Genomic DNA, 12,698 nt, shown 5'->3' on the forward strand with positions numbered 1-12,698 from the left:
ATTATCGCTGCGTCGCTTCCGTGGAGAGCACGTGCTTGGCTCAGCTGTGCTCTGTTAAGAATCACAGCGACTTCTCAACGGGGTTTTTTTTTTTGCTGGTCTTGCCTATCCAAGCATGCCGTGTTAGGCAGCTGTATGTGCTGTTTGAGCTACCAGTTCCCTTCACATGCAGCCTTTTGCGTGTGAGACGTCCTGTGCGTCGTTTTGTTTCTCGGTCATGACAAAAAACCGGAAAGTGACGCACGTCGCAGGCTAGCTGGGCATGGAAGGCAAACTCCATCTGACGCAGTCCACCATTAACAGCGTTGTCCTTATCCAGTCTCTCTCTCTCTCTCATTTGTTGCTCTATCCATTTCCCGATACTTCTTGCCATCCCTCTTTGGCTCTCTGCTTGCTTTCGACTCTTCCCGACTCTGGATGAAATCGAACGCACGAGGAACACACCACCACCAACATCAACGCAAAAGCCTGCTTTGAAAAGCTTTTTCTCCATTTTTTTCTTTCGGCTTTCATTCCGTGCAACGTACAAAGAATGAGTTTCATATGTTTTGCTTCTACGAGGGCGTCGTCTCGCCTTGCGGCTGCTTTGCTGTTGTGCGTGCTGTTGGTCGCTGCAGCTGCGGTTTCCGCAGAACCCGACGACCTGCCCGTTCCAGGCTGGGACAACACCTGCAAATCCCCTTTTGGGGTATGCGCCAAGGTCGAGACGTATCAATACTGGGGCGAGAAGCCCAGGGATCGACTGACCTTTGCGGTCAACGGGCTCATGAAGGACCCCCGAAACAAAGACGTACTGACGGTGTGGCTCCTCATGGACGACCCGGATGTGGAGTTTGCGAAGGAGTTGGCCCGGTCTGACATCAACGTGGTCGTGGTCTACCCACGCGGCACAAAGCTATCCACTACCTACTACGCCTGTGCCGAGACGAAGGGGTCGTTCAACGACGCGTGCTGGATGGACGAAAAGTGTGCCGCTGACCTGGCTGCCCGCACCGCGAAGAGGGATAACCTCTTCAATGCCTCGCACTTCTCCGCTGACCAAGTTGCGCACGACGTGGAGTGGCTCATCCGCACCCTCGGGGACGGACGAAGGAACGTGGTGCTGACGCAGGGCCTGAGCAGTGTATTTGCGCTGCGCCTCCTGCAGCTGCACAAAGACATCCCTGTCGGGGTCATCATGATGGACTACGCGCACCCGCTGCTCTTCGACACCTACGGCTACCTGGGAGGCATGGGACACGACGTGGCGTTGCAGCATTTGCTGGCTCTGTGCGACGACGATGTCAGCTGCGTGGGCCGCCTCGGCGCGGTGGAAGGCTCGTGGGCTCGCCTGCAGACCCTCCTGGCGTTGGCGAAGAGCAACAAGCTTACCTGTGCGAAGCGGCTCAACTGGGGCAGCAGCAGAATCTGGGGCTCCTCGTTTGCGGAGCAGTTCCGCGCTGTCCTGGAGCTCATGCTGCGATACCCCGCCTACCCGTTCCTCTCCAGCAAGAACGAGCTCATGAGCCTCATCCCCTCGATGCTGTATCGCCTGCAGCGCTGCTCCGACAAGGACGTCAGCGCCCTCAACGCGCTCTACCGGTACGTGACGGCGGGGAAAGGCTTTACCTGCCCAGAGGACTTGTACGTGCAGACACACTGGCTGGTGAACGAATTCCTTCAGGCCCCGCCGCCGAAGAACGTCAAGAAGTACTGGACGGGGGAGGCGAACCGGCGCGTCGTCGTGCCGGCCGCGAGCAACATCGACGCCTTCCACACCGCGGCCGTGAAGTTCTCCGCCGTGCCGCGCACCGCCGCGTCGGAGACGCTGCCCGTCAACGCCACCCAAAAGGTGCTCTTCATCAGCGCCGACGTCGACCCGCTGACCCCGCGCGGTGCCGCCAGCCAAGCCGCGCTCGCCTTCCGTCAGTTCGGCTCCACTGCGAAGGCCCTGCAACTGCGCGGGATTGCCAACCAGCCCGCTGCCATTCTCACGCCGTGCATAATTACGAACCTTAAGTTTTACAAGGCGCACGCCGAATGGGCGGAACCGGACCAGTGCACCCTCGATGCCTCGAAGAAGCTTGATTTTATGAATGGACCAACGAAGGAGTTCTACGGCGTGGATGACGCGTGGGACTATGACCTGCCCAACAGCGACGACGGCTCCAGCCGCGGCGGCGGCGACGGCGACGGTGGCCACACCAGCGTTATCAAGAGCGTATTTCGCTTCTTGCTGATTCTTGTCATCCTTGCGGCTCTCGGCGCTGCCGCGTATTATGCCTACAACTACGTGAAAGACCGCGGCATCCGCTTCCACCGTGTGAGTGACAACTTCTACGACAACCTGCACAACTAAACTCCCCCAAAGCGAAACGCCATATATACGCATATATGTACGAGAGCTTCTGCTTTTCTATCTTTATAAGAAAGTATAACAACTTCTCTCTGTGCCACTTATCAAGGGGGAAAGACAAAGGAGCTGAATAAAACGCTGGTTTCGTTTGCGGACGTACTTTAAGTGGACTTTTTGCGCTGCCTTTTGCTTGTTTTTTCTTCTTATTATTCAAACGCTGTCGTATGCGCAGGTCTCTTCTTTCCTTTTCAAATCTGCCGTCATTCTGTGTGTTTATCGAGCTTCCATTTAACGCTAAAAAAAAACCGTAGCAAGCGAAAACAGAAGACTTTCTTAGAGAAACCGCTTCGTCAACGCAAGTGTAGAAGCTCACTGCATGGAGCAAGAAAAAATGGGCCTTGACTTCTGCAATCTGAAATGCGAGTGGTGTAGTGAGCGGTCACGGCCAAACACACTCAAGGCTGTACGTCTCATACTCGAGCGGGCCCAAGTGGGTGGGAGGGGGAGGGAGGGAGGCAAAGCGTTGCACCTTTATCCTTGTGTAAACTGAACGAGCCTTACGCTTTTTTTTATTTTTATTTTTTAACGCGAGAGAGTGATTTCACGACCGCTACTTCTGCTCAGCGTGCACATCTCTTCAATGCTATCATTTGGCGACGTTCATCGTACCTTTCTCTCCTGGTTGAATGATCTTTTCTACACGTTCGTTCAAATCGGCCCGTACGTTGCTCCTCGAAAATTTGTGCTTCGCAAATTCTTCTTATTACACCCTAACCAAACAAGCGATAGAGAACAAGAAAAAAAATTAAAAACATCAACAACACGTAAATGCGCGCAAGCGTTTTTCTTCTCTCCGTTGCCATTTCCAATACAAATTATTCGTTTAGCGCTATACAATCTTCTAGCTTTGCTTCTCTTCCATACTCCCACGTAAGCAACATTTCTCGGCTGAAATCAAACCAAACGAAACCAGGTTGCTGCTTCTCGACGTGAGTAAATACTCAGATTACTATAATTATTGCTGCTCCTTTACGTGCGTTCAAGAGCGTTTGCTCCACAAAACGAAGGAGACAAGTCCCAGTTGTGTAAAATAATCAAGCAAGCGAGCAACGTATATAGTCACGTGACCAAGGGCACCATGCACGAGGGCGGAGACGGCACTCCACCTGCGGGAAGCACAGCTGCCGACCCTCGGCAATCGTCGTCGGAAGCACGCCGAAAAGCCTCTTCTGGCGACCACCGCAGCCTGTCTGTCTCGTCTCTCGACACAGGGGCAAGGGAAGCCGTAGGGCGGCTGCCACGCTCAGCGATCGACACCTCTGCTGACCTAGCTGACAGAGTGGACGGGGAAAGACGTGACGCAGCGGCGGGAGTGGCACCGGCCGTTGCGGATCGACGTGACGCAGAGCAACTGGTGGAAAATGAACCCGCACAGGCGTCCTCCTCCTCTTCCAACCGTATATCCCATTCTCCAAGCAACCTGTCTACCGCACGCGAAGAGGTCGCCACGGGCGACGACACCACCACCCACAAACAAAGGAATGAAGCCGTCGCTTCCCATGCAGGTCTGGTCATTGCAGCTGAAATGGCAAAGATAGCCGTGGACACGACCGCCTCTCCTCCTTCGCCTTCTCCACCGCCGACATCACAGCCGCCGAAAGAGGCCGCATCGCCGCCGCCCTCTTCGTCTCTTGTGACGTCACCTCCTCCTGCCGCGACGAGTCCTTCCCCGTCTAGCGCGAGAGCAACGACGAGCTCCGCGCTGGCCGCTCCCTTATCTTTTTCCATCCCTGTGGATACCGCAGAGGCGGCCATCCGCAAATGGAAGGAAAGTAAGGACTACCTAAAACTGCAGCGAGAGCTGAAACGAACGCTGTCCGCGATGGACCGCACCTCGCTCACGGACTGGGCAGCGCAGGCGTCCCTCTTGTCGCAGCTTCATAAAACAGTACAAACGTTCAAAGATGCCGTTGGCGCTGTTGAGCTGCCAGACGGCGATCACTTTGCGAGGAGTCTATGGCGTGTACTGAGTCCGCAGAACGTGGTCGGTGTGCAGCGCAAGGCGCTGGAGGTGCTGCAGACCTACGTCGAGTTCGTGAACCCGGCGTACCCGATGACAAAAGACTTACCGCTGTTTCTGCCGGCGCTGCTTGAGCTGCTGCCACAAGCCACCATGCAAGTCAAAAGTGGTATCTTGGGGCTGCTGGATCGTGGCGTGGTGCGCCGGATGCCCCCGGCGGCGCTGCGCTCCTGCGCTCTTGGCCTCTTCACCTCCCTTCTGAGCTGTCTCGAGGAATCGGAGACGAGCCCGATGTACCGCCGTGCGATGACGCTGCTCGAGTACATGCACAACACCCTCAAATACGAAGACGCAGTCGCTGCCACGGTGCGCGCGGTGGCGTCCACACCACCATGTGCAGTGGCGGAATTACGTGGGGGCCAGGTGCTACCAGCGTATGCCTGGGTGTTGATCCGCGACGCCGCCGCGTTGCGCTCTCCGGCGTTAAACGTGATGAAGGTTTTCATTGCGCAGGTGGACACGCCGGCCGCGATGGGCGGCAGTACGCGCTCTGAGTCTGGGCGGTACAGCGACGAACCAGACGGAGCGCCTCCCTCGCCGCTGGCGCATCAGCATCAGCATCAGCAGCAGCAGCCCTCCCAACCCGACTGGGTAGGCGGCGATGCAAAAGTTGTTGTGTCGGCCCTCCTCAACAGCTTGCAGGACACACAGGAAAGGACACATCGCCTCGCGCTGGACGTGTTGACGCTGATTTGCCCTCTGAATGGCGGGAGTAGTGGGAACAGCAACGAACACGCTGGTGCTGATACGGCTGCCGCTGCCGCTGCTTTCCGGTACGAGAGAGCCGTCAGACGGTCTCCTGCCCCTTCGCCCAGTCCGACCGCAGGCGCGCCGCAGCCGTCGGGTAGCAGCGATGCGAACGGTGCTGCGGCTCTGGCGTCAGCGTCCATCCCTTGCCCGTTTCATTCAATGAGAGCCAATAAAGAACTCTTTTCTTTTGAGGTGAAGTCGCTGCTTGTGGCGGCCGCAGTGCAACTCTTGGGCACACGCTACGGCACACCGAGTGTCGCACGCCGCATGTTTCAGTGGCTAACGGTGTTCCCGGGTGTCGACAGCGGCGATCACGGCCATCGCGAAGGCGGCTGTGGCCCCTTCTCTCCGAGCGACCGCAGCGACGAAGGTGCGATGGACATGGCGGCAGTCGACGGTGCTTCTACGCCGCCCTCCGCCGACGTGTATGTGCGTGATGTCACGTCGTACGTCCTTTCTCAGGGCTTTCACATGATCGTGCAACACTGGCGGACTACCTGGACGGACCGGTCCGATGACACCAGCGACTTCAGCGGGTCAGAACAGCAGGCCGCACGGCGACAGGTAGACTCGGAGCTGAGTGCGCTGCAGCACACTGCGCGTGCTCTCATGTACGACGCCGCTCCACGCCTCTCGAGTGCGCCGTCGATTGCAGCAGCGTTCGGCGGCGTTGGCAGTGGTGAAGGCAAGAATAACGGCAGCAGCAACAACACCGCGTTTTCTTCGCCCGCGACGACCTCAGCAGCTTCTGCTGCCCTTGCCACTCCCCTCGTCTGGCTCCGCGCGCTGCTTCTTCTCTTCCGCTACCGCAGCCCTGCTCTCGCCAACAACAGAGGCAGTGATGGCGGCGAAGGAGGTGGTGTGCCCGTGAGCAGCCCGACTGCCTCAGACCCGCCCCAGCTGCCTGCCTTGGACGGCGCTCCAGCAGCAGATGTCACTTTCCCCTTCTTGCTACACGTGGCACCTCTCGTGCTGCCATCGCTGAGTTGTCTTCTTGTTGAGGTGCCAGCTGTGCTGTCAATGCGGTCGCACCTCCACTACCAAAGGAGCTGCTCCTTCACCAGCAGCAGTGCCGGCGTCGGCGGCTCACCGGAGGAGCAAATGTGGGCCGCAGAGGTGCGTGAGGTTATACGAGTACTACCGTGGACATATTTTGTGCAGCTGGACGTGGTCACGATACAGGCAGTAGAGAAGTTGATGGGCCCACTTCTCACGCAAACTCCTCTCAAGACAAACGAGGAAACACCAGCGGCCGCAGGTTCCACAACAGATGCGGACGCCTCTTCGTCTTGCAGCAATGCTATGAAGCAGAGATACACGGAGCATCTCCAGCGACGCGTTCAGCACTACATGGACCAAGCCTTCGCCCTGGCCAACACGCTCGAGCCGTCGCTCATCGACGCCACCGCCGACCAGCCGCTGGCGGCTCAGGAGTACGTGCGCGCCTCCCTCCACTGGTCCAACGCCGTGACGCGTCTTCTCAGCGAAGTCGTGCACGCGCTGGCAGCGACGCTTCAAAATAGTGACGTGGATGAAGAAGGCACCTCACGGCTGCCGCTGCTCATCTCCACCGCCAACGGGCTGCTGCGGCTGCTCGTGCAGCGCACACAGCAACTTATGGAGCCGATGCTCGACGGCATCCTCGCCACCGCCACGGCAACCGGCACAGCCGTTGTCGGGGCAGATTTCTTCTCTTCGTTTTTGAGCTCCGTGGACACCCAGGTGCTGCGACAGCTCCGCCAGGCGACTATCTCCGGGACCACTTCCATCCTGTTGAACGGTGCGCGTGCGAAGGCCTTCAGCGAAAGCCAACACGACGTACCCGCCCTTTCTCGTCTGTCCGCGGAAGGTACGTTGCCGGGTGTGTACGGTGCAGAGGTGCAGAGGCTGCTTTCGCGCCTGCATCGCACCACTCTGCGCTTCACCTCCTTTCTCGCTCAGCTGCACTTGCGGTGTCAGCAGCAGGCCGGCGTCGGTGTCCTGCTGGACTGCGCGTCCGACAACGGCGCCGGCGCGCGAGAGCGGGAGCTGGCGCGGCAGACAGCCGCCTGGCTGGCGTGCCTTTGCAAGGCGACGGCAGACGCGGCGGTGGGGGCGGCACCCCTCTTCTTCGCGCGAGCGGTTCGGCTGGTGGTGGACGTGCTGCTCCGTGCACGCGGCAGTCTGCTGCCGGAGCCGGCCTACCGCGCCTTGGAGCCGAGCTGCCCCCTCTCGGGAGACGTGGCGGAGGGTGTTGCGTTTGCAGGGAATTTTGTTCTCGCGCCAGTCGTGCGTTGTCTGTGGGAAAGCTGTCATGACAAGCGAAACGAAACTGAGCAGCTCGTGCAAAGTCCATCAGCGGCGGCGGCGGCGTCGGAACCTGTCCACGCTTCGCCAGACACGGTGACAACGTTCAGCGAGTCTCTCTTGGTGCTCATTGCCATTTCACCCGCATGCGCGCGCTGTCTGGATGTGTACATGCTGCAATCTCCAATGGATGTAGCGGTGTCACGGCTTGTGGGGTTACACCGTTGCCTTACGGATCTGCGAGCACTGCGGCGTCGTGGGCGGTTCCTCTCCGCCGCGCTTCCGGAATCCGCGGCACTGACGGGGTTGCAAGATCCAGGGGTGCTCTTTTTAGGCTTATTGAGCGTCCTCGACTGCCTTTCTAGCGATGCAGGCGATGTCAGTGGCTTCTCAAATACCAGCAGCTCACGTGCATTTCCTTCTCCTTTGTGTGACACTGCAGAATCGACGCGTCAGCTGTCGCGCGCCTATGTCTCGCAGACCCTTGTGCGAGACTCGCCGAACGTGCTTATACCTCTTTTCTTTTCCTTTCTGTGCCCACTGGTGCTGCCGACTGCGTCTGCGGTGCCGCAGAGAGACGACGGCGGCGGCGGCGGCGAAGGAGGAGTCGGAGGAAGTGGTGCCGGCGGTGGCGCCTCGTCGTTGCACCGCTTGTCTGCTCCAGCGTTTTCCGCTCTTTCTTTGACTGTCTTGTTGCCCACTACACAGCCAAAGCGCGCCTCCACCACCATCAGCCGCTTAAAAGGCGAAAGCGTTACTCAAGAGAATGCAAATGATGGTGACGAAGTGACGATGCGCGGCCCTGCGCGGACGTACCGCAACCTCGAAGCTCCAGAGCTGGTGCGGCATCTTTGTTCTCTCCTGCAGCTGCCGACCTCGCGAGAGTGGGTGCAGCAGGCGATGCAGCTCCCCACGCCCAACTCCCTGCGGGTTCTCCTACACGGTCTAGAGGCGCAGTCTTTCATGGCCCCCGAAGGCAAGGCGGACAGCAGCGGGGGTACCTCGCCCACGGCGCGCTCTTCTGCCGCCGTTGCCTCCCCTGCACGGGAGGGACCGTCTGACACACTGTTTGCGGCGACCGCGCTGCTGCTGCTCAACCTGTCTCGCCAGTCGCTGCTGGCTCTGCATTGGTCTTGCATGCAGCGGCGAGATCAGGCGAGTGGGCGGCGTGCCGCCAACGCTAGCGCTACCTCCGAATCTGCGGTGCGTTCCGCACTTCCCGAGCCTACTGCGCACCGCCACAATTTCATCTTGTTCGACTCTCTCGCGTGCCTGAATCGTCTACTGGAGCTGAGTCAGACAGGCCCGCGTATGCAGCCGCACCGCACCGCCGTCCTCACGTGGCAGTTCACGTCTGCGCAGTTTCTGCCGTTGCTGCGGCTGGCCGTGCAGGCGGACCTTCACGCGGCACAGGCGATGCTGCTGGACCACCTCCGCGGCGTCGTGCTGTACCTCGACGACGTCACCAGCAATGCTTCGGCCGCTTCTTCGTCGTTGTCGTCTTCTATGTCTGCTACGGTGGCTGCGAGTGGGAAGACGGCAGGTCCGCCAGCCGTGATCGACGGCGCGTTTGCTTCGCGGCACTGGCGACATCACGCGCTGCTCTACGTGGGCGTTGCGGCGGCGGGGAGCCCGCACCGACTCCTCTCTGGTGCGTCGTCGCTGCAGGAGACGCACCGTGCAGCCGACATCTGCAACGTGAACGGAGAAGACTACGCTGGACCGAAGGGAGGAGCGCAAACTGGCGCGCTCGAGGCGAGCTCTACCCCCGTCCTGGATGATCTCAAGCGAGTCCCTCCCGCAGTAGTGTCGAACAAATTGCTGTACGCGATGATTGGTGAAGTGGTCGAGCACGTTCTGGGCAACGTGTGGTCCGCACAGAACGATGCGCGGCTGCTGGATGCTTCTTCCTGCGCACACGAGGTCGACACGCTGACGTGTTGGCTTCGGTTTTACTGTGACGTGATGCCGTACTTGTACCACGACCTCGTGTCGTCTGTGGAGGTCGTCGCAGATGTGCTGCTCTCGGCGCTGGAGCCGGCAACGCTGCACGGCACCGATCTGCCGTCCGCAAATGCTCTGTCCGCCGTCAGCGTGCGCATTCGGTGCGTCTGCTACGCTACTCTGATTTACGTTGTGCGCTTCTTGTTCAGCGTGGCCCGTGCAGCAGACGTGGAGAATTACGAGACGGCCGTCAAGACAAAGGAGTCGATGAGCTGGATCGCAAGCACCTTCTCGCAGGGCGACCCAGTGACCCAAGCACGCAACTCCACCATGTGGGCACGGTCGCCCGTTTTGGCACCTATCCGTGGTTCTCTTCATCGTTTGGTGTTTGCGGCGGTGCAGACGTTACGTGTTTGCGACGCGCCGCACGGCACGGAAGCGTCCATCAACGCTGCTCTCCACACGCAGCACGCGATGTGGGGCTACGACACCGCAGACGAGGACGATGTCGCGATGGGCTGGAAAGGTCGATCACTGGCGGTGAAGCGACAACAGCAGCAGCAACGCGGCGAGGTAGCTGATCTGCGAGAGCACGCGTGTTGTCTCCTGAACTTGCTGAGCCACTCCGCCGGTCCGCAGTTTCTGACGGCCTTCGCCACTAATTGGTGCCGCACCTACGCAGCGCAGTCGTCGCTCTGGATGTTTGAAACAGCTGCACAGCGGCAGCATCGTCTTCGTCAGCAGAAGGAGGAGCATCAACACGGCGGACGACAACCGTGTCTCAACGTGAAAAATGCCAAGGAAACGGCGAAGCAAGACACACCGCAAATCTTGGTGGCTGCGTGGGATGCGAAAGAGGAGGCGCAGCGGGCCGCGTATGTGCTGCTGGAGGATGTTGGCGTGTCCGTTGTGGACGTCACGGCTGCCCTCGCTCCGCTGCTGCGCGATACCGCCTCCATGCAGCAACGGGCAGAGCAGCAGCAGCAACAGCAGGGACCGAAAACGGAGAGCGCGGGCACGCCAAGCAACGGCGACAACAAAAGGCCGTCTTCTTCCTCTGCCTCTTCCACCGCCCTTCTACCGCCTCCACCTGTGACGCAGCTCCTTTACTTCCTGCACCAGCTCGTCGAGGCCGTTTGTGTGAAGCGGCAGGGCGGCGGGCTGACCGAGCGGGAGGCGGCGGCAATCTTTGCGCTCATGGCGGATGTCGTGTCTCAGTGGCCGCCGGAGCCGCTCTCCTGCTGTTGTGTTCTGCACACGATGTACTGCGTGGTTGCCTACGCGAAGGGTGAGGCGACCGTGGCACCTGAGCCTCTAGTGACGGCGATCAAGGTGTACCAGAACAAGGACTACTCATTCGCATTGTGCCGTCTCTTGGAGGGGCTCTCCGTGAACCCCGCCATGACGCACCGCAGCGCGGCCCTCATGCTGCTCCAGCTGCTGTGCAGCACCTTCTACGCGATGCTGCCGGCGTCGCTGAGTGCGATGGACAACCCAGGACGCGTCGTGGATGCCGCCATCCGTGTCTTTCAGCGAACGCTGCTCCCCGCCCTGCGACGCGGCATCGCCTCCGCATCTGAGGCGGAAATCATATCGTCGACCCCCCTCGTAAACGCGTCTCTGCAGGTGTTGCGCTCGGCAATTTGCGGCTTCGCGCCGGACCTCACCTTTGCCAAGCGGGTGCAGCGCGACGTCATGGCGCTCTTCCTCTCGGAGCACTTCTTCCGCTACAGCCGCAGCTCCTTGCACGAGTGGGCACTGCTGTTGCGGCAGATGTATGTCATGGACAGCGAATTTCACAGTTTGCTGTGCGAGCGGATGGTGCAGTCTTCGGGGCGGCTTTCGGCTATGATGATGTCCCGTGAGACGGAGGCGCTGCTGCGGGAGCACTCCATGAAGAACCTCGCCTTCTACACCTACGCGGTCATGGCGTTGGAGGATGTCGTCACAACAACGGCACCGACAGCGACACCATCTGCGGCGAGCACAGCCGTTGCCACATGCGCATCCGCTGGGGTGAGTGAGCCGACAACGGGACCTGGCTCGACGATGACGGCCATCCGCCAAAAAGAGCTGGCCCACCGTATTCGCGAGCAGCTCACCTACACCCTGCAGCACTTCTCATCCCCTGCTACCCCGACCGCGGCTCAAATTGAAAAGAAGGAGGTGTTTCTGCAACCTCTGCGCGCCGCCTTTCTTGTTTTTCGCGTGCTTCTCATGAGCAACGTAGGGGAGTCGTTGGTGGCCTCGCTGTGGCCCTTGATGTGGCCGGAGCTGCTGCGGGCGCTCTCGATTGGGACGCAAATGGCGCCGACAATCACAGCAACGCAAGGAGAAGGAGTCGGCAAGAGCGCACCGCCGATGAGCACGGAGGCGCTGCAGGAGATACTGAAACTGCAGATGGAGGCGTTGAAGGTGCTGGATGTGGACTACACGCTGTGTCCAGCCCACGCCTTCGCCTTCCGTTGGCTCTTCACGGACGACGCTGCCCTGACAAATTTACTGGCTCTCCAGCAGCAGCAGCAGCAGCGTCATCACCGCAGTCGCCGCGACGCGGAAAACGCTCCCCACTCTCCTTCCCCGTTTGTCTTGTCACTGCGGCCCTCCGCAACGCGTCGTCTCCCGTTCGTTAGCCATCTGGAAGTGCTGCAGCTCCTGCAGCAAACGCCACCAGTGCCGTCGGATGCCCACCTCAGCATACCGGCTGTCGTGAGTGCCGTTCATGAGCCGCGGGGTCAAACGGCGCGAGAGGAAACCGATGCGTTCCGTTGTGACGGCGAAGGCGTTGCGCCGGTGCTCTCTACCATTCAGCACTGCTGGCCTCTCCGTGCGCGGCCCTCCGCTGCAGATCGCGGTCTGCGCCGACCCCTGTACAACATCCCTGTTACGCACTACCCGCGTCTCGACGGCATTTATCGTGCTGCTCAAGCCTTCACGCTGCTTCTACAACGCGTGAACGGTGATGCGTTGCCCCTCGCCGCTTCGAGCGAGCTAATGGACCTGCAACGCTTTGCGTGGCTTCAAGCGGAGCTGGGTCAGTGCGTGGGACATCACAATGAGGTGGATGTGGCGTATATGCAGGACCTGGTCGAGGCGGATCTTACGACGACCGATCCAGACACCATGCTGTGAAGTCGCTGCTGCTGGGTGGCGAGTGCGATAATGGCTCGCGGAGGATGCGGAGCCCACGAATGTTCCTCAGCATGTCGGTGTGTGTGTATCGGCGCTGATGTGTGTGTCACAGGACTCAGAGGCGGTCAAGCATTAATGAACTCCTGCGTTCGCTTGAACGCGTCTTTTAAC

The 12,698-nt window shown here is 59.9% G+C and overlaps 2 protein-coding genes across 2 annotated transcripts; both read left to right on the top strand.

Annotated features, from left to right (window-relative positions):
- Positions 1 to 465: 465 nt before the first annotated feature.
- On the top strand, positions 466 to 2,338 carry ABB37_01417 (hypothetical protein; the record flags this gene model as incomplete). The annotated part of the gene is made up of 1 exon (XM_015797900.1): positions 466 to 2,338. Exon 1 carries the CDS (start codon positions 533 to 535, stop codon positions 2,336 to 2,338), a length of 1,806 nt encoding a protein of 601 aa, XP_015663420.1. The 5' UTR covers positions 466 to 532.
- A 1,135-nt stretch (positions 2,339 to 3,473) lies between these two features.
- Positions 3,474 to 12,527, top strand: ABB37_01418 (hypothetical protein; the record flags this gene model as incomplete). The annotated part of the gene is made up of 1 exon (XM_015797901.1): positions 3,474 to 12,527. The coding sequence occupies one exon, from the start codon at positions 3,474 to 3,476 to the stop codon at positions 12,525 to 12,527; it is 9,054 nt and encodes a 3,017-aa protein (XP_015663421.1).
- Between the last annotated feature and the right edge of the window lie 171 nt (positions 12,528 to 12,698).

The sequence above is a fragment of the Leptomonas pyrrhocoris genome, assembly GCF_001293395.1.
Source record: "Leptomonas pyrrhocoris isolate H10 chromosome Unknown, whole genome shotgun sequence".
NCBI classification, from domain to species: Eukaryota; Euglenozoa; class Kinetoplastea; order Trypanosomatida; family Trypanosomatidae; genus Leptomonas; species Leptomonas pyrrhocoris.